Source organism: Sinohyriopsis cumingii, chromosome 11 (genome assembly GCF_028554795.1).
Source record: "Sinohyriopsis cumingii isolate HCF-2022 chromosome 11, ASM2855479v2, whole genome shotgun sequence".
NCBI classification, from domain to species: Eukaryota; Metazoa; Mollusca; class Bivalvia; order Unionida; family Unionidae; genus Sinohyriopsis; species Sinohyriopsis cumingii.
The window spans coordinates 16,824,491-16,847,583 of NC_142971.1; the positions used below are offsets into that span (position 1 = coordinate 16,824,491).

Genomic DNA, 23,093 nt, shown 5'->3' on the forward strand with positions numbered 1-23,093 from the left:
TCAGATTAATAGTTTGCTAATAGCAGAAAAATCAAGTTTTTGTTCTGATAATTTTAATGATAGTGACAGAAATAATGTCATTGAAAGGTTCTGCTACTCTTAACTGGTCAATATTTGGTGACTGGTCATTACATTCCTGTGACTGGAGTGCTGGTCACTCATCCTGTACTGGTTGCTGATCACTGTTCACTAGTCATCATAATAAGACCTATCAGTATGGCAATATGGATTGGACCCCGTTTACCACTCTACCATCACTTCATGTGGAGAATGGAAGTCTGTCTATAGTTTTCAGACTTGTAAGGGGGAATCAGATTAATATCAGAGACTACTGAACACAGGACCCAGAGTAGATATGATGCTGCGGCATGTAAACTGACATTCTCTCGTCAGGTGGCATCACCTAGGAAAGCTGGAGGTGTGTCATCATTTGAACCATCCAGTGGAGATCAGCATCCTCATCGTCCTACTGGAATTCCTTGTAAGCACAGAGCCCCATCTTACCATGAAGTGGAGATTGGGGCTGTGGATCAGAATGCCGTCATGTCATCTCTGTATCTGATGAACATAGTGAGACACAGCCTTTCATTGCGCATAGTTTACCAGACAAAGATGACACTCTGTCTTTTCACATCAACTCAAATTAGCTTAATGTGGAAGAAACCCATTTGACACCTCCTGCCAGGTGCACTACCTCATCTGAGATGGATGAAGAGGAGGAGGAGATCTTACCCTTTGACTCTTGCCCTATTGGAGTTTTGCACAAAGCCATCAGGTTCAGTCTAAGAAAATTCCATTCAGTTTGGACAAGAGTTGAAGGTGACAAATGCAACCAGATTTGATTACTGAAGAAATTTCTTACAGAATTTTTGCTCAGCAACATAGTGGGTGGTCTTTTTTTGTTTAGGATGAGTTCAAAGGTACCCCAAAAGTAGGAGGTAAGTAATTGGCCTTCCTAAGGGAAGAGGGATGGGGGAGCCATAGGACTGAACCCCTTCCCTGCTGTTCATTTATCCAAATGTCCAGATAGGAACTTATCTAGGCCTGTTGTAAGATTACAGGAGAGAGAGAGAGAGACAGACAGACTGTGACATAAAATGTGGGAGTGTGCATTGTTTCATAATAAAGGTAAAACGTGTGGGTTATTGCATTGTTATATAATAGAGGTAAACATGTGGGAGTGTGTACTGTTACATAATAGAAGAAACATGTGGGAGTATGCATTATTGCATAATAGAGATAAACATGTGGGAGTGTGCATTGTTATATAACAGGTAAACATGTGGGATGAGATGAAGTGCTATGCAGACAGGCATGACATGAAGAACTTCTACAATGCCCTGAAAGAAGTGTATGGAGCTACGTCCTCTTTATCATCCCCCTTTCTCAGCGCAGACAGAAACACACTAATTACTGACAAAGAGAAAATTCTTCAACATTGGGCTGAACACTTTGACAGAGTCCTGAATTGTCCTTCATCCATCAACGATGAAGTCATCGGTCATCTCCCCAATTACCCATTAACGAAGCACTGGATGACCCCCAACCTTGCTCAGGACACAGAAAGTGATATGTCTGCTCTCCAGTGGCAAAGCCCCTGGTTCATACCCAATCCCAGCTGAAGTCTACAAGGAAGGGGGCACATCCCTGATGGAAAGGCTCCACCAACTCTTTTTACTGATGTGGCAGCAAGAGACAATCCCTCAGGAATTCAAAGACGATTCCATAATCTACCTGTATAATCGCAAAGGGAACCTCCAGGACTGCGACAACCACTGGGGTATATCCTTGCTCTCAATCACAGGAAAGATGCTCACCAGAATCCTACTGAACCACCTCACTACACACCATGACCAGGGACTTCTGCCAGAAAGCCAGTGTGGATGCAGAAAAGAACGTGGGACCATTGACATGGTGTTTGCTGTGAGGCAGCTACAAGAGAAATGTTAAGAGCAAAATACCGACCTCTTCTCCATGTACATCAACTTGACAAAGGCCTTTGATACTGTTAGCAGAGAAGGCTTGTGGAAAGTAATGGCCAAGTATGGATGCCTAAGAAAATTTATATCCATTGTGCAACATTTCCATGACGGCATGCTGGCACGAATCCAGAAAAATGGAGAGACAGCTGAGCCATTCCCAGTAACCAGTGGCATCAAGCAGGGTTGTGTTCTGGCACCAACACTATTCAGTTCTCTGCTGATACAAGTGTCTCTATCCTGTGTGGCTCCTGGGGTTCTTCAGATGTGACCTTTGAGGAGGAACCTTCTGTCATAGCACAGGGAGTTGCCATCAAAACAGCCCACAGATTCTCCACTTTCATCTCAAATGATCTATCCACCAGGACAGATTTTTGAGCAGAGTTGCCAAGTGCATTGTTCAGGCCAGGATATGCTTTTTGTTCAAGGTTGTTGATGTCAAGTGGAGAGTCTTTTGACAGCATCTTAAGTGTGTTATTGTCTCTTCTGTGAGAGATGTAATTTTTATACACTTTAGGCTACAATTTGCATTAATTAGATGTGAAAGATGCCAGCTGGATGTCCAAAATGTGTATATAGAAATACACATTGTGCTAAACATCAAAGATTTAAGACAAGGCAGCACCCAAGGAGGGTAAGGTGAAGCATCTTTGTATAGCAGGGCAGTTGCAAAGAATAAAGAGGGATGAAATGGGGCAGAGTTTGAAATCTCTCAAATTCCTTTTGGCCAGTAGAGCACTGGTTACTTCAAGGGTCTCTTGCTATTTAATGTATGATATTGCGTACTCTTTTAGTTGATTTCAGCTGGTTTTATATATTTTTAATTAGCAGAACATTGTTGTTTCTTTTTTTGAATGAAACTCATTGTTTGTGTAAATAGTTTTTAAAAAAAATTATTTATCTGAATTTATTTCATAAAAGTACTGATTATACAAGGTTTTTGAAAGTTTGGATATTTTCTTTGTTCATTTTTTTAAACTTTTGTGGATGTCCATACTAGAAATACTTCGATTTATTTTATTTTGATGAATAATAGTATTAACTCAACATTTCTGTATTTATAAAAATTGATCTGATCTTTAGCTTTTCTTTTTTAGCGCCTTGTGGAGGAGAATGGGATCTATCGAATTAGAGTACCCCTGAAGGGGACAGGAGAAAAAGAGGATTATGTTTCTACATTTATTCCAGCTGTAAGTAGCTTGTCTCATTTGCCTGCTGAGATTTACTATGCAACATAAATTAATCAATAGCTGTGACATTTAGACTGGTTCACACTTGTATCAGTTGAGATAAATTCTTTGTTCTGTATAAATGGTTTGCAAAACAGAGTTGTTCAACTTGTTTTATGAATTTTGTTTAAAATGAGTACTCATTTTAATATAGTAAATAAAATCTGTGCATCTCGTTATTTTACATTTTTTTCTGCAGAAATTGTTTTCGGAATATTGAAGATGCCACAGAAAAAAAATGAAAACCAAATAAATATGTATGTATCTTTACAAATGTGGTCACCAAGATTCCATCAGTTTTATACTATGGCAGGCATGTGCAAATTGTGGACTGTGACCTGGTTTTATTGACCTATTTACAAAAAATTGTTTATCTGGCCTGCACCCTAGAGGAAGTTATATGTGCCTGAACTATGCTTTACCACTGTTTATACCAGATGGTAGCTTAACACTCAAGCAGTTTCATCACAGGGTGTAGTGTACAATTTGTTGACACAAATTCTTTTTGTCTGGTGATGACATGTATATTAACAATTTCAGTACATTAAAGGGTCATCTGCTTATAAATGACAATATTTAGGATGATCATTTTTATTTGTTGCTTATGAGTTGGGTGTATTGTGTTGTGTTATGGCCTCATCCATACATCTAGTATTTGCTTATCCAGCCAGAATTTGTGGTTGGAAAGGTTTCATGAAACTCTGGCCAGGCATATTGCATGACTACACCATAAACATGCTCTTTTTATTCAAAGTCATGGCAGGATAGAATGTAATACCTTGACTGGTATCCTTGTTAGGAGTGCAACTTTTGAACCAATAAAGATATTTTAACGAACTTTCTCAAGCATATATCATGACTTGACAGTATGTCCCATATAGTGATGCCTACTGCCTCAAAGGCCAAGATCGCAGCAAAGGGAGATAATTTTACAACTTGTATCCTTCTCTGGAGTATAACCTTTGAACTTCTGAAAAAGTTTAGTCAGTTATATTTCATTTATATATGCCATGTCATGTACTGTAAAGGTGTCCCCTTCTTCATGTAAATATGGCATGTCATGTACCTAAACATATCCCCTGACTCTGGGTGAAAGTCATGGAAAGGGAAAATAAAAATCAGTGGGTATAACTTTTGAACAATAAATTTATCAAGCCATTTATATATCATAATTTGAGGGCTATACCCCATAAATCAAGGTCAAGGTCACAACAGGAAATAATGTAAGGCAGTAGCTTGTTTCCCTCTCCAGGTAGCTATTTTTTTAGGTAGTTGTTTTTTTAGGTAGCTATTTTTTTACCGTAATGGATACTTTGATGAAACTTTACAAGGGTCCACACTTGATAATACAGTAGTCAAACTCTGTTTCTGAAAGGTCAGTATCATTAAAGGGAAAAAGTCATGAGACAGCCATATAATGTGCCATTTGCCATACACATGCTAATCTCAGTGTAAAGGAAACCTGCCCATAAAAGGCCCATGTATGCCCTCTATAGTCAGGGTTCACTAAACATTGAAATTTCCAGTTGGAAATCATAATCTTTAACTTTGCCCAAAAATAAAAAATAATATGATGCTCCCCAATTTAATTAAACTCAGCCAAGACAAGTCTACACAATAATTTCAGATTTACATTTTCAGTTATGAAATCTTTTTATTTATTAAAATTTTTATATATTTTTTCTCTGTCTTTTCATGAATAGCAGGTGTCATAGTATTGTTGTTCATTTCCATTGTGCCACACTTTTGTTTCTGCTCTATTACTTTCATACCATTTTTGATTCAGGAAAGAAATTTGGTATACTTGTACATTATCTTTAGAAAGTGTTACATGCTATAATGGACGATTACCATCCATGAAGGTCAAGGCTCAGCATGATAAAGTTTCTTTCTCACTTTATCTTCTACTCTCTAACTTAGAACTATTTGAAATTAAGGGGCAAAACTTGGTTACATGTATATCTTAACTAGAAGGTGTGTCATATACCATATTGATATTTCTACAAGGTCAAGGTCACAATCTGAGACATGGCATAAGCATAATTTGTATTAGGTTTGTTAGGTACCAAATTTGGGTTCTTATCCTACAGGTCAAGGTTACAGTTCCATTTTTGTAAGTTTTGTATCACACTTTCACTTCTGCTGTATAAACTTGGAACCCCGAGATAAAGGGATGAAACTTTGTTAGTGGTACGTCATCAAATTGGGGTTCTATTCTTGAAGGTCAAGCTTATGGTTCATTATTTTAATTTTTTCATCAGACTTTCCATTTCACAGCTTTATAACCACTGTATAGTTATAAATCAATTTTTGAAAATATGTCAAGTACAACTTTTGAGTTCTGTGATGAGGTCAAGGTCACAACATAGTATTTCAAATTCTTCCTCTTATATTCCCTTCCACTCAATTAGGGCAAAGCCTTGTGAGATGAAGTGATGAAACTTGATATACTTATATATCATCTTTAGAGGATGTGTTTTGAACTGAGGGTTCCTATCTTCAAGGTCAAGGCGGCAGCTGAATGTTTTTATTTTCTATCACCTTTTTTGTCAACTCTATAACCTTAAAGCTGTTTGAGGTTAAATGATGCAGCTTGGTATAATTGTATATCAACTTATATAGTCAGTGTGTTGTGTACCATATTGTAGGTTATATCTTCAAGGTTAGTGATATGGTGCTTTTTTTCCCCAAGGTGCACAATTACATGAATCCCCCTTTAAAATGAGCATGAAAATAGACCACAGCTGTTGTTACCAGGGCATTACATAATATGCAGCAATCAGTAGTATTAATCTAATCATGTAAGTTCTTGATCATGCACTTACTTAGTTGAGTAATAAGACACTTTGAATGATTATCTATTAAAATTATTTTTCAGTATTAAGGTTTATAACATCTTGGATGTTATGCGCAGTTGTAAAATCTAGGCTGTTATATGCATTTCTGATGCATGATATGGTGCCATTGTGTTAACACCTAAAACACTTAATTGCTGAGGGGGCCCCAAGTGGCCGAGTGTTCTAAAGCGTTCAACGTTACGGATCATTGCCATCTCAGCTCTGTAGGCATAGATTTGAGTCTCAGGCTCGGCCAATGTTGGTATGTGAGAAAGCTTGCCAGTAGCTTCTCGTGGGTCGGTGGTTCTTTCCTGGATTTTCCCCAGGTTCTTCCTACACCATTTATACTGGCTGCCATGTATAGCCTATCTTGTGCTGAAAAATGGCATTAAACCCTACAACAACAACAACAACTTAATTGCTGCCACAGTAACTGTACATTTTATCTTTATTAAAAGTTATCACACACATTTGTTGAAAAGTTATCACATAAACATTTGTCGAAACACTCAAAGTTATCACACACAAATTTGTTGAAACACTCTATAATGTGTCCTTTCATAGTTTCTGTTCTCAAATGAAAACTGGCCCCCCTCCTTAAAAATTGAAAATTCCTCCTTTTCAAAATGAAGAGTGGAATTCTTTTTTGTGAAAATCCTGGAAAAATTATTGATGATGTAATATGTTCCAGAAAACTTGTTTTATCCACTTTATAATTTTTGGATTCGTTCGACATGAAGAGATGAAACTCTTCATCAGTATAGACCTTAACCCTTTTCCATACACAAGCACACCCCATCCTCATTTTGGTGAAAGCACCAGTATGCCATTTAAATGTTTTGACTCAACCTGCCATATCTTGACACAAGTGCTTGTGTATGCCTTTTCGTAAACTACTGCCATTTACGTGATCCATTAATAGCACCATCTTTTAGCAACATCCCCCAATTCTCTTTTGTAAAACTTTTTATTTAAGTTTCTGTGAAGCTGTAATATGTACTAGTGAATTTCATGAATTCTAAACAGCTAATTAGAAATAAGAGGACATCAGAAATTCCACCAAAATCCAAGTGGATGCCACTATCATTGCAGTTTGAATCACAGAATCCAGAATGTCAGATTTTTTAGTATCAAAATTACTTTGAAACCTTGTCAGTAATCCTAAAGATTGTTTTAAAAAATAACAAGCTGAGTCCCTATAGCAATGACCAAGATTGGCAATTTTTAAGCCCACCACTGAGTATAATCTATTTGTTCTATGACTCACCAATTGATGTACAAGTAAGCAACACTGCTGAGATTTGTCATTTTATACATTAGAAACAATAAGGACTAACAGAGATTTATGCTTGCTAGATATTTCCAATTGCCCAAGGGTGATGCCTTGATCCAAACCTTCTCCCTAGCCCAGTACACTGAGTCCATATCTGAGTGACATGAAACTGCAGTCTGGAGAGAAGGGGTACTTGACCCAATCATAAGCCCCATACTGAAGGGGCTCCAATGACTAGTGCCCGACACCCAGCCAATGACTAGTGCCCGACACCCAGCCAATGACTAGTGCCCGACACCCAGCCAATGACCAGTGACTGGTGACCAGTCAGTGCTTGGTGCCTGGTGATTTTGGCAGTATACTAAAAACTATTACTTTGAAATTTATGATAAATTTCAGTCAGATTATTCTCTCTTGGGCACATGATCGTAATGTTCTATCTTTAAAATAAAAAGATTTAAAAATTACCCCAATAAGTGTCAAAAAGATTGGTCATTTGCAATACACAATAGTCAGTCAGATCCCGTGTAATCTAGTCATGGCAATGAAGACACCTAAATATAATGTTGAGTATGCTGATGACTAGTAACATAGTTTGTTATATCCTGAGATGTGACTATTTCATTATTTTTACAGTGACTGGATGGATTATCTGGTAGCTCATGTGTTTTAAGTTTTCTCCAATAGTTGGATGGGCTGAGCTATAAGCAAATTTCCACTAGTCCCCCAACATTTTCACCAACCATGATTGAGTGGACAAGCATAAATGTCAAAACCTGCTAAATAATTCAATATTTAATTTGAGAGCTTTAAAGTTGCATAAATCGAAGTACAGTTTTTCTAAGCTAGCAGTATAGGGATACTGCCTATTTGCTGGTGCCATGCTGTTCTATTTATATCACATATTGTCAGCTGTTGCCATGCTGTTTCATTTATATCACATATTGTCAGCTGGTGTCATGCAGTTCTATTTATATCACATATTGTCAGCTGTTGCCATGCTGTTTCATTTATATCACAAACTATCAGCTGTTGCCATTCTGTTCATTTGATGCAGTAGAACTTTGTACAATGTAGCAACAGGCGTGAGTACAGAGTTGTAGATGTAGGTCATTGTTACTTGTGTTGCATTGCAGATGGTGTCAAAGGCCCCATCTTTAAAGTCAGTTTCAAAGTTAAATATTATAGGTTCTCTTTTTTCTTTTATATCATAAAAGCTGTTTGAGGTTCAGGGATAAACCATGGTACACATCTGCATCACAATTTTATTGCATTTGATATAGCACAGTCAAGTTTTTATATTCAAGGGTAAATGTCACTGATTAATTTGTTGCACTTTTCTGTACTTTTACCTAAACACCCTTTGAAAAGAGTTATCAAACTTTGCTACTTTCCTAATATGTCCAGTAACTTTTGTCCTTTTTTGTGTTTGCTTTTTTCTGCTTTTCATGGCACCTTTACACATTATTGGCTCTATCATGCTGTGGAAATGGGAGCTAATCGCCTTTCCCATGGACACTGATGCAGATCACCCAGGCAGCCAAGGCAGGTAATTGACCCAGCAACTAATAATTGTGGACTTGTTTGACCTCACCGTGGTAGTCAGAGGACAAACATCAACCAAATTTGCTTGTTTATTTATATATTTATTTTTCCTTTGATTGCAGTGCTCTGTGTATGAATCTGCCCTATCAGATCAGCTGATTGTGAGTGTTGATCAATCTGGAGAAGTGATTGGGATTTCCATAATGGGTAATCCTACCCATTGTTCAGGTCTTGATGTTCCTGATAGCAACCTTACAAACTGGAACACCGTGGTGGATATTTCACAGACAGTACAGGGACCAGTGTGAGTATATTGTAAATGTTGAAACTGTGATGAACTTAAAATTTTATTGCATGTGGAAATAACTTGTCAGTCTCAAAAATGACTAATTACTTGACTATCTGATAATTATAAGTTATAGTAAGGTTCCTAGTGTTCATTCATTAACAGACCTACAGAGTGGCACACTGTAATTGTAGCTATTGCATATACTGTACAGGCTTCCACAGACCTGCCAACTATCATGATTTTGGCATGAATTTCATGACTCTTGAAACAGGGTTCCCACGCTACTGGAAATAGGGAAAAAGTCGGGAGAACTGATACTTTTTTCCCGACTATGAAAAGTCCTGTAATTTTGCAAATATTGATGAAAGTCGGGAAAAACCCGGGAATTTTCCGCCACCACTTGACACCCGAAACAATCACATAATTGAGTCATAATTAAACTGATCGTGAGTTAAATTTATCGAGTTCTAACCAGAATATTTGGAGGGTGCAGTATGGATTATTTGGTTGCTTGCAATAAACATATATGCTGAGTCAATGCAAATGACCAATGGATTAGATTCGTCTAGTAGACTTTTATTTTCAAAGTCAGATTGAATTCTGTATCTTTCCTTACATGGAAGGTATGAAAACCAATCACAAGAGGCCAACATGGTGGTGGCAAAGCGTAGCCGCTTACTGGATGGCCTAGCAAACTTTAAACGTTTCTAGATCAAGTGATACATGCATGAAATTGATATGTTTTTTGTTTTTATAGGGTTTAATGCCATTTTTAAAGGTTATACATGGTGGCCAGTATTAATAGTGGAGGAAGAACCCGGAAAACCCGCAGAAAGAACCACCAACCCACGAGAAGCTACTGGCAAGCTTTCTCACATATCCACATTAGCCGAATCCGAGACTCGAACCCATGCAGACAGAGGTGAGATGGCAGTGATCCGTAACGGAGAGCGCTTTAGACCACTCGGTCACTCAGGGCCCCTGAAATTGATATGAAAATTACTTATTTTCTCAGAAATTGTGAGTTTTAAAATCATTAAGTCTTTAATCTGCTGAAAGACAAGATAAAACCATGTCGTTGATGAACTGTGACCTGGTGCTCGTGATTTACACTGCTAGTCACATGAGTACTTTACACCAATCTAACCACCCACCTTTTCAAATGTTGTAGAGAAAAAAATTTAAAAAATATTAAATGAAAGTCATATACTGGTTGTAATAAGAATACAAAAAGGAAGAGCACAAAATTCTCCATATTTATATATTCCGAGAACAACATTTGGAGTATGGTTGTATCATGTGACTACCATGTTGACATGTGATCTCTGCTTGATAAATCAGACTGGCCATATTGCTGGTTTTTTCAAAAAAGTATCTGACTTTAATTTAATATAATTGAATTCCTGTACAACAACATTATAAAGGAGTTTGTTGTTGATATCACATGACTATTGTACCTTCAATGTCCTCATTTGAGATTTGTGAAGTTATGTGACTAGTAATGCAAATGAATTTTGTAAAACTTGCTGATCAAATTACTCGACTGAACTGCTGACATAAACAGTCCAAAGTAATGTATTTTATTTCTATAGCCCGATGGATAAACATTACATCTTTTCATAGCTGTGTGCAGAATTGGCCGACATATTGCGAGTCCTGAAAACACAGTGGTGGTATCCCCTGTGTCCAAAATTAATATTATTTTGAACAAAATATTGTGGTAACAATTGCCTCTTTTGAAATGGAAGCATTGCATTATTTTATTTTTGTTAATCAGTCGAATTCGGTATGTGTTTTGCTTCAGATTTGGAGATGGAACCCTTAGATGTGCAGAAATGCCCGACAGCATTGTATATAATAAAAAACAATATGAGCTCCTGTATCAATACATGTTTGGGGACTGGTTTAAGGAATTACAAGAAGACAAGCTGATTTTACAGAAAATTCAGTCCTTGTTTATACAACAGTATATAGTTTTGAAGGTTTTTTGTCAAAACTTAAATCAACCCTTTTGAAAATGTTTTTTAAATGATGTATTTTTAACCAGATCGTCTTAAGGAGATTAGGTCGTCTGAAAATGTTTTTAAAGATTTTACTGGCACAGATAAATTCAGTGTTAAACTCTTTTCGTTACAAGGCAAGATTCTAATTATTTGCGTTTAGTTTTTTTCATACTGTAATAGGAAATGTTACTTTCTTTGAGATGCATATATATATATATATATATATATATATATATATATATATATATATATATATATATATATATATATATATATTGCTTTAAAATTATTTAGAATTAAAGGTTTGAAAGGAAACAAAACATAATTTATGTTCATTATGTTGTTCCCATTTAACAACTTAATGCAGCAAAATAAAGTTAGAATTTGTATTCTGTACACTGACATGATTTTACATGCCAATTTATAGGAATGTAATCATACTTGTTTCCTGTGATACATTTTGTGGTTTTGTACATGATCATCTTTTCTGACTTAGATGTTTTTGGAGAGTCTTCAAAGAGAAACATCTATAGATATAGAAAATGCATGTTTTATAATCTGAAATGTTTTTTAATTCCATTCAGTAATGGTCATATGTGAACCTTGAAAAAAGGAATTTCATCCTGGAAATGACCTGGAAATTTATCTTTAGAAAAGCATGGCAACCATGTTGATAGCGATTCACAGATTCATGCCGCATTTAAAAAAATCATGCACTCCCGAATTCTCAATCGGCTTAAATCAGGAATAAATAGCTTTTATCCCATTAAGCGCTTGTCAATATAGCAGCAGTGGTCACTGATGCCACTAACGGTCCTGTATTGCTAGTTGTAATGTTAGTAGAACTGTAGCAAGTATTGTAAAGCAAGCTTGTAAAGTATATAATCTATATTTACATTTAAACAAACACTAAGTGAAGACAGCTTTTATGAGTGTAGGAATTTTTGAGATATTGAAAGATTAGCATATATCATAATTTGCTTATATTTTTCTGTTAGTGGTTTGATGTTTCATCTTTTGGATTAATACTATTTTGTGATTAAGCTATACTACTATACACATCAAATGTTTTCACCTCCAAGGAGATAAGTATTCCACAAAAAGTGAAGCATAGATTGGAGTACACCAAAAATTCGTGCATTCAGCTGTGAAGCATTGATGTACAAAATGCCTTCTGCAGAGTAGTGTGCCACAAATTTTAGAATTGGAAATGTGCACAGGGGCTTGTAATGTTACTTACAATTTACCTGTCATACATGTACTATATATAATAGTACTACATAGTACGTGTATGAAAGATAAATTGTAAGCAACCTTACAAGCCCATGTGGGCATGTGGCAGAATGATGTGTAAAAGCACATTGCTGTAAAGAAAAAAGCATATAGATATTGGGAAAAGTAAGAGCACCTGCAGCAGAAGTACTGCAAGCTACCAATGCTGAAGCATTGTTTGTGAGTTTTCTTGTTGAATGTAATTTGTCTTTCTCAGTTGGAGATAAACAGAATTGTGAGGAAAAATAAGACAACTTTAGTACCCGTAGGTGCTGAAAAAGAGTTTTTGTCTCGTTAACACCATTCTAAATAGAGTTATGGCCCTTGACAATTAACCTAATATCTTCACATGGGATGTTGCTTGTAACTAGTATAGCTCAAAAACCATTCACATATTGCAATGCAGTTTGGAATGAATATTGTCTCATAGATTTAATGTGCCTGTTGTGAGTTTAGTCTCCTCAATTCCATTTTGGACATAATTATGTCCCATGTCAACCGAATTCTTGTCTTCATATGGAAACTTGGAATGGTGCATGCAGTCTGTATACCTCAAGAATCATATAATATATTGTGATGGAATTTGGTAACAACATTATCTCAAATAAACCTGCATGTGCCTTTTATGGTTTTGTCTGATCTGCACAGTTTTAGACAGAGCTATGGCTCTTGTTACTTAACTTCATATGTTTTTATGGAATGATGGAATGTTACTTGTATAACAGCAGAGCACAAAAATCATTGTACCCATTCTGTTGTTGTTGTTGTAGGGTTTAACGCCATTTTTCAGCACACGATAGGCTATACATGGCGGCCAGTATTAATGGTGGAGGAAGAACCTGGAAAAACCCCGGAAAGAACCACTGACCCTCGAGAAGCTACTGGCGAGCTTTCTCACATACCCACATTAGCCGAATCTGAGACTCAAACCCACGCAGACAGAGGTGAGATGGCAGTGATCCGTAATGGACGGCGCTTTAGACCACTCAGCCACTCCGGGCCCCTGTACCCATTCTGATGTGATTTGATATGAACATTTTTTCATAGACCTAGAATAAAACTTAGAGGTCAACGTCACTCTGAAAACAAATTGTTTCTGTACAACAACTCTGGTTTTCTACCATCTGGGAGAAAAAGGTCAAAGGACAAGATCGCTGTTATTGACAGAAGAAAACTTGTTCCTACACAAAACATTCATTCTACATCACAGACCTATGCCATGCTTTGTGTTAGTCATGTACTGTACATGAAAGAAGAGAAATGTTTTTTTGCATAATAACTTTAGTTCAAGGCCATGTACCATGACCACGGTTTGTGGAGGACATGCACTTAAGATACTAGATGCCTAGTGATTTCATGGTCAAAAGATTGATATAATATACTATTTCTGGGTACTCTTGTTCGCTTCATGAATTTTCTCAAGATCACTTCATTTCATTATCTGTTGCAAATCCCTTTCAAAATAAGATTTTCTCTAGTGGGTTTTGTGTCCTCACTAGTGTCATTTATGGCACAAATGTTGGGGGAGGTAATGCATGTTTATACTTTTGTACAAATAACATTTTGTGTGCAATAATTCTCAAAATAAGCAGCAGATTTGTATAACAACGAGTTTGGGGTTTTTTTGTATTGAAGAGTCAAAAATAAATTTAAACAGTACATTGAGCTGAGAGTGCAGATAATATAGTTGGACAAATATGAATACAAACCTTGAACTGCCAAGCAGTGGATACAGCTGCATCCTTTACCATATTTATTTGTATGCAGCACTTAACCAGCAAAAAATGGATATACCCTGTTGTATAGTAGGTAGACCCTGGTCTATGCATTTCACTTGAAATGATAATTAGGATGGACAGTATAGACCCTAATTCACTGTTTCAGGTGCTGGTAGATCAGGATCTGCATATTTAACTTGAAGTGATAAATAGAATTATAAGTGTAGACCCTTACTGGCTTGTTATATATGAAATGCTAGCAGACAAGTATGTACACAGCTCACTTTAAATAATAATAAAAAGAATGAATAGTATTGTGTGTGTGATTTGGATTTTTACCACAGCTTTAAAAAATTTCAGTCATATTGCTTTGATGTCTGCATTGTGGTAGTTTATAGTGATGTTTAGGACTGGGGCATCTTGCCGCAGACATGTAGCATGATGTCCCACCCAGTCATATTATCCTGACACCAGGCTGACCAGTCCTAACACTAACCTCATAATGCTGAGCACCTAGTGAAGCAGCTGTTAGAACCAATTTTATAAGTCTTTGGTACGACTTGGCCAGGGTTCTAACCTGTGAACTCACGTAGCCAAGATGGACACTCTAATCACTAGGCCACCGGAGCAGTAGAATAGTATTGACCCTGAGTGATGTTTGCTATCTGTATAAGGTACTGGCAGATCAAGGTGTACACAGTTCACTTGAAATGATAAATAAAATGAATTGTATCGACTTTGATTGACTGTTGTTTTAAAAAGTGCTGGTTGATCAGGGTGTACACAGTTCACTTGAAATGATAAATAAAATAAATTGTATAGACTTTGATTGACTGTTGTTTATAAAGTGCTGGTTGATCAAGGTGTACACAGTTCACTTGAAATGATAAATAAAATGAATTGTATAGACTTTGATTGACTGTTGTTTTATAATGTGCTAGTTGATCAGGGTGTGCACAGTTCACTTGAAATGATAAACAGGATGAACAGTATTGAAACTGATAAGCTGGCACATTTGGTTACAGTTTGTCCTTGTCATAGTTTTGTGAGTGTTGTAATTGGAAACATTTTGAAATGTAACTTTTCTCTAGCAGTGTTCACGACATTGGGATATGAAGTCTAACTAACTTACAGTTATTATGAGTACTTAATGGATTTCAGCTTAAATTAAGATTTTTAGCAGATTATGGAAAATGCAGAAATTCATGCACAAATTGGACATTCTTGCAAGTCATTAAGGGTTATTTTCTGCAAGACATGGGTAAAACTGCTACCATATAACAATGTAAGTAGTTTATTCCTTTTACCGATGAAAAACTTTGTGTAAATGATAATCTAATACCAGTCATACCCATAAAGTATTGCAAAAATTACTCACAATGATTTTTAAAGATGGCTGGAATTTCCATTGCATTGGTCATCATCTGCTAAATGTTATCTCTTTGTAACTGAATTTGTTGTTGTTGTTGATGTGGTTTAACGCCATTTTTCAGCACATGATAGGCTATACATGGCGGCCAGTATTAATGGTGGAGGAAGAACCCGGGAAAATCTGGGAAAGAACCACCAACCCATGAGAAGCTACTGGCAAGCTTTCTCACATACCCACATTAGCCGAATCCTAGACTTGAACCCACACAGACAGAGGTGAGATGGCACTGATCTGTAACTGAGAGCGCTTTAGACCACTCGGCCACTCGGGGCCCCCAAATGAATTTGAAGTTCATTTCCTGCTCAGAATAACTATATTCTTGTGTTGTCAAAGTTTGGTGTTTTCATTGTGATGTGGTGTTGTCTTTTTAATTTTGTGTTATCTTTTTAATATGGTGAAGTAGTTGTTAAGAAAACTGGAAGGATATACCAACTATACTTGCTTATAAGTCGAGTCAAACTGCAAACAGCAAAAATCGTGGTCTGTCGTAGCATAATGTGCCTGCCAATCAGGGTCTGTGTTATTTGTTTTGCTGATTACTCATAACAAACTGCACAGACCCAGACCTGCTGGAGCATTGTGTGATAGCAGATCTGTGTCTTTGCATTTTACAGTTGGACTTGTCATATTAGTGAGTATAAACAGTACCATCTTGAACTGTACTTTATAATTAGAATCTAAGATACATGTTGCTATTTATGACCATGTCTATATTTTCCAGAAATAGTATTCCCAAACTTTATTGTTAATCACCATTTTTCTTTCTTAAATTAAGACTGTGAACAATTACGTGGATATATATAAATATGGAGCATACATGCATAACAATCTGTATTTAGCCCTTAAAGGATTGAAAATTCACTTGGTCAACAAGAAGTGGTGAGAGTTCATTTTTAATGATGATGTGAATTTTACTTACTTGTTTGAGTGCTGAATCAGGGCTGACCAGTGTTTTTCTTTAGTTAAAAGGATGTTTTGTCTTTGTGTGGCATTTTAAGGTACAGCAGCACCAATAGGTTATTTACTACTGAGGCAATTGGAGTGATATGCCTTGCTCAGGCCACATTAGCCACCTGTACTGATCTGATGGTGGGATTCAAGCCTGGACCCTTTAGTTAACGAGTTCAGCATGGTAATCATTGGTCCACTATGGCTGCCATCTTGGTTAGTCACCAGTTATTACATATGGGATGGGGGCACAATGGGTCTTTTCAATGTCCGTGAGCCTGCAGAGGTAGAAAAGGATGTTCTGTTGAGATATTGTTGACTTTGTTTATATTAAGTCCAGACTTTCTACTGGAAGTTATTTTGATTAAGCTCATGCAGTTACTTTTCTCTGACTCTTCAGTACTGTTAAATGCTTACAAGAAGGAGAACAGAATGGACTCACTTTGGAATGACTTAAAATATTGTTGACTGTAATACAAAACCTGTTGCTGTTGCATGGTTGGTCCTTTTCCGTGCAGAAAATACACTGACTATATGACTAAAATTCAGACTCCCAGTAGAGTGAATGAGAAGATTCTTGAACAAGAGATTGCCCCTGGTCCAACCTGCAGATAACATGCCATGGACACTGTTTTTCATTCTTTTGCAGTCACAGCCATTACAGATTGTTTAATTTCTGTATTGTAGATAAATTGCCTTTGCCTCTGCTTTACATTGTGATTTAAGTATTCTTTTTATGTGCATCATTTTTATTGTGATGCAATTACCCCAGATAAAGGGAGAAAAAAAATCTGCTTGAATTGAGTTCTTTTAAGAGATTTTAGCATTTTTGTTGTTGTTACGCTTGGTATGGCCTTGCATTCAAGTTCTTACCATACCAGTATTTAGTAAATATCCCTATCCTTGCTGGATTTGGTCTGCAGACTCATATTGATTGTATTTGTTTTATTACAGTAATGAGTCATCTTACTTCACATTTTCTTAAGTAAATTTGGTATATGGACTTGTATTGATTCTGTTTCTTTTTTTTATTATTATTTTTATTACAGTAATGAGTCATCTTATTTCACAATTTATTAACTAAATTTGGTATGTGGGCTTGTATTGATTCTGTTTCTTTTTATTATTATTATTTTTATTACAGTAATGAATCATCATATTTCACATTTTCCTTATGTGACTTGTCTTGGAAAGGCAGGTCGCACACCAGTATTTCCCTTTTTGTTACATGTTTAGTTTTTTGAACACCATTCATTCTCAGCTTAGCAGTGCTTCCATTTGGCATTATGGCATCAGAGATTGTTTTAATTCTCTGAGACAACACCTAGGAAAGTTGAGTTCTTAGTGTTGTCAAATAAGCATTGATTTCGTCCACACAAATACATTTATACATTTGCTTGAATAGAGGGTTTTAAATAAATCTTCCTTATTCTATTTTTTTAAAGCAATACGTAGGAAAGGTGTGTGCATGTGTGTACTAGTAAAGGTACCAATGTACTGTAAAGCTTCTCAAAAACTACATAACTTTGTGGAAACATGACCATGTGCCCCCACTCCCATCATCACCAAGACAAATGTTACAAAAGAAACCTTTGCAATAATATATACTTTGTGCTACGACTACCTGAATCATACATTATGGCGAGGGACCAATGTACTGTAAAGACACAGGTCCCTCTTACACCCAAGTCTTCTCCACAACAAAGGGACATGAGACAAAATGAAAATGCCCTTTCTGTCCTCATAACTTCACACAAGTTTGATAGAGAATAGGCATGCCATCACTTCCATTCCATTGTCTCCTCTCATCTATTGATAATGGTAGCAGAGGAGGACAAGATCTGATCCCGAAGCAACTGAAATGGGTATTTCCATGGGGACCTGGACCTGCCTCCGAGTTTAAATACTAGAAACTTGAAGACTAAAAGCAAGGTTACTAGTAACCTTAGCCTTGCATGCTGATCACTTTTCAGTAATGTTCAACTTGCTGAGGGTGAAATATGTGTTGCAAATTGCCCTCATCATGGCATGTGTTATCCTTGTCCATACCTTGTCAGTGAAACTTCTTCACCTCCACAGGGATGTTGTTTTGTACAGATGCAAGGTCTTACTAGAGCACAGTAAAAATATTCTGAGGGCTGCTCCTATGGAAGCGGAGACTATCTTTGGGATGGGTGGGGTGTCATCCACTCCTATGTCTTCTCAGTATCTTAGAGACCTGCAACACTGGTCCTTCTCCTCTGCTCCTGGCCCATTGAATTGGCCTAAGAAGGAAAATCAACCACAGGATCCTTTGATGAGGATCTTTAAAGCCTTCCAGCCAAAGCAACATCCCCATTTAAGAAAGACAAGGGTGGACAGCCTGAAGGACTTGCTCCATCTCTTGCAGAGTGTTCCTCTTCCATTGGTTCCCATACGTGTGAGGCTTGACTTCTTTTCAGAGACTTGGTATGGCATAATGGTCAATGGCTGCATCCTTTTTATCATAAAGGGGGATACTGGCTTAAATCTTAACTTCTCCATTTTCAAGTTCGGTCTCCCATGATCTTCCATCAGTTCTTCAGAAGGGTTCAGTATAGAGATCTTTCAGCCCATTGGACATCATTAGGTATCCCTATCCTCCATTTAAATGATTGGTTGATCCACAATAGCCGGCTAGAGTCCATCAGACTTAATCTGTCTTACTTTTGGACCATAGTGACCACCCTGGATCTTCACCAATCCTGGAGATATCAGAGCTTACTCATCTCATGATTTCATATACTTGGGGATTAATTTCCCTTTCAAACATGATTAGTTGGTGACCCTCAGGACAGAGCAGTCAAGATCCTGTTCCAGTTGGATGTGGTGAGAGCAATGACCATGTTGTCCGCTTGTCCTTTTCTTTCTCTGCTGGGAACTTTATACTTGACCCCATGTTAGCAAAATGGAAACAGCATAGGGACCCTCTGAATGCTCAGATTTCTCTACATGTGGAATTTTAATATCATCTATTTTGGTGGACAAATAGGAACCAGTTTCTGAGGAGTCCCTGTGAGTGCCCTCGACCCCAACTACTATCAGTTCACAGACACAGTCTTATTGACTTCACTGTGGAAGGATCAACTGGAGTTGAAAGACTGATTCTTTAGGGTTAGTGTTCTGAGAAGAATCTATCCTCCACATGAACAATTTAGAAATGAGGGCAATGTTCCCATTAAGGGATGTATCAGTAAAATAAGAGTTCACTCAATGACAGTCTACTTCAACGACACATCAGTGGTAGAGTACCTCTGGAGACAAGAAGGCACTTATGCCCTATCTCTCTGTGAAGGTTTATAACCTCCTTTGCTGGGTGCCTCTGAAAGGATTACACTCTGAACTAGCCTCATTCCTCGTAAAAATGATAGTTTGGAGGACAATCAGCAAGCTGCCATTTTTCATTTATCTAGTCATCATCCAGAGGACTTGGACAGTGGACACTTTCAGTCTGAAGTGGGATCATTTGTTTGCTTATGCCTCTCATCCTTCAGGATCATTCCTCTGGTACATCACAAATAAGAACTCGACTGCTCAGTTCATTTTATTGGCCCTTCTGTTGCCCCAGTGATAATGGTTCAACAATCTTTGGGGATTAACTCAGTAGGAAACACGTCAGCCCTAGCTGTTCCTCTGTAAGTGCAGTGCCTTATTTCTTCTTTTCCTTTTTGAAGAGAAACAATGCTTGCTAATGCCTAGATGGACTCTACATCTTGCAGTCTCTAGCTAAAACTCCCTATGAACCACTGGGTGAAGTTTCGTTCAAGAATGTTACCTTGTTTTCTTGCTTCCCTTAGCATCTATGTGGCAAAGGACAGAGCTTCATGACCTATCCATAGAACCAGGCAGCATGAGGTTCATTAGAACTATAAGCTCGCTTTCCTCCTTTGCTAGCCAGGTTTTTAGCCAACACCAGCTTCCGTCAGCTGTGCCACTTCCATTTCATGTTCCCAGTCTGGGTCATGTCTGTGCTGGGGTTGAACCAGCTTGATTTTTATTCCCTGTAAGAGCTTTATGCTTATTTTTACAGGTTATAAAGGGGAAAGAAAGGATAGCAAATGTCTTTTCCTCCCCCTTAAAGGATTGACTCATCTTTCAGCTTCCACCATTCAAGATGGATTGCATTTCCTGTCAGGAGAACTTATCTGTCCCTTCCTGAGAGGGACCTTTCATTGATGAATCTCATGAGGTTAAAGTCATTGCTACCTCATGGGCCTATCCATCCAACTCGTTAGTGTCTGAAGAATTGATGATGACTGCAATTTTACAATCTCGCACTACCTTTTTTTTCAGCCATAGCACTTAGGCTCACCAAAGCAAAGGTATATTTACTTTCCCTGGATCCACTGTAGCTTTATCTGATCATGATCTTCTATTCTGCAGACCATTTGTGGGATCATCATACTTCCACCAAACTTCTAGTCTGCAGGCCATTTGTGGGATCATCATACTTCCACCAAACTTCTATTCTGCAGGCCATTTGTGGGATCATCAGAATTTCACTAAACTGATACATTCAGCTATGCAATAACAACAGATTTTGTATATTAAACTGTAGAGTGGGTGGGTGGGTGTAAACTAATTTTAATGATGCATTATTTACCCGTTGCTATTGCCAGATTCCCTCTACTCGCCCAGCATTGATGTACCACTAGTTTAGACTGCATCCAAAAAGAATGAACAACAGTGCACATAAGCATTGTATCTGGGTTTGAACTGGGGTGATCTCATGTTCTTGAATGTTCTGGTTTACTCTAATGGGGAGGCAAATTCTCATCATATTGTTGGGGTATTTTCTGCCTAGAAAAGTATCAGTTATGCAATAGCTATAGGTAAGTATAATTACATCATTAAAATTAAATTATCTGGTGGGTGGAGTTTTAGACATTTTGCAACCACTGTTAATGATTGCATTGAAAATTCAGTTCAACTGCTGACCAAGTTTGTCTCTTTTAAGATGTCACTCTGCTGCACCATATGCATGCCAATCCAGACCATGCCAATTTCATTCTTAATTGTTTACAAAGTGAAGTTGTTAGAACCATAATAAAATATTCATCTACATTTTCTTGATATGCTTTAAAACATATCTCAACTTAGAATTACTTTAAGAAACAGTTTTGGATATTTCTCTGTAGTGATAGTTCAATAGTGCATCAGTGGTGAGACTTGGGGGTCCATTTTTTGCTGTGTAATGTGAAGTGGTAGGTCAATAGTGCATCAGTGGTGACACATGGGGTCCCATTTTCCGCTGTGTAATGTGAAGTGGTAGGTCAATAGTGCATCAGTGGTGACACATGGGGGCCCATTTCTCTGTAGTGATAGGTCAATAGTGCATGAGTGGTGACACATGGGGGGCCCATTTTCTGCTGTGTAATGTGAAGTGGTAGGTCAATAGTGCATCAGTGGTGAGACTTGGGGGCCCATTTCTCTGTAGTGATAGGTCAATAGTGCATGAGTGGTGACACATGGGGGCCCATTTTCTGCTGTGTAATGTGAAGTGGTAGGTCAATAGTGCATCAGTGGTGAGACTTGGGGGCCCATTTCTCTGTAGTGATAGGTCAATAGTGCATGAGTGGTGACACATGGGGGCCCATTTTCTGCTGTGTAATGTGAAGTGGTAGGTCAATAGTGCATCAGTGGTGAGACTTGGGGGCCCATTTCTCTGTAGTGATAGGTCAATAGTGCATGAGTGGTGACACAAGGGGTCCCATTTTCTGTTGTGTAATGTGAAGTGGTAGGTCAATAGTGCATCAGTGGTGAGTCTTGGGGGCCCATTTCTCTGTAGTGATAGGTCAATAGTGCATGAGTGGTGACACATGGGGACCCATTTTCTGCTGTGTAATGTGAAGTGGTAGGTCAATAGGGCATCAGTGGTGACCCTTTTTTGTCCGTTTTCTGCTGTGTAATGTGAAGTGACTTGTCTGCTTTTGTCTGTTTCAGGCCAGACACTCAGACATACATAGAGAGGATGAAAAGAGAAGAACAGGCAAAGGCTCAGGGTCAGCAGGGTGATAATAGGTCCTTTATTGCCAAATATGTGAGTACATATACATTACTATATACAGTATTGTCATTAGTTTTACATACGTTTTGTTTAGAAGTACAAATAATTATAGGGAACTGTAGGAATTATAATTTTCTTCGTTTTCTACAATTCACATATTTTTAGCTAAATTGGTCATACATAGATCAGAAATGCTTGTTCTTTTTTCAATGAGTTTGTCACTTATCACATTTTAAATGGATAAGTCACCATACTGAGCATACATTGAACAGTATGAACTCTCCCCCTCCCACCCACTGAACCAATACCAGAAATAGTTCCTTCTGGTTCCCACTCCTCCTCAAGAAGTATAATCATATGGTTACATAGATAATAGACATAAGTGAGGTTGAGTTATCTCCCATTAGTTCTAGCCAGTAAATGAGTAGCATTTAACTCCCTTCATTACAGCCTGAGTGCATTCAAATGGTGGCAAAGGGACCTATATTGTATTTTTCATTATAAACTTTCTCAATGTTCATTTAACACTGGTATGATCAGGGA

At 37.5% G+C, this 23,093-nt stretch overlaps 1 protein-coding gene across 1 annotated transcript in view; it reads left to right on the forward strand.

Annotated features, from left to right (window-relative positions):
* LOC149787666 (ER membrane protein complex subunit 10-like) overlaps positions 1 to 23,093 on the forward strand; it is a 165,637-nt gene that overhangs the window by 13,907 nt on the left and 128,637 nt on the right. Inside the window, exons 4-6 of the mRNA XM_089973868.1 lie at positions 3,077 to 3,169; positions 8,986 to 9,167; positions 22,487 to 22,583. Of these exons, the coding sequence (XP_089829994.1) occupies positions 3,077 to 3,169; positions 8,986 to 9,167; positions 22,487 to 22,583 (372 nt within the window). The remainder of the gene's footprint in view (positions 1 to 3,076; positions 3,170 to 8,985; positions 9,168 to 22,486; positions 22,584 to 23,093) is intronic.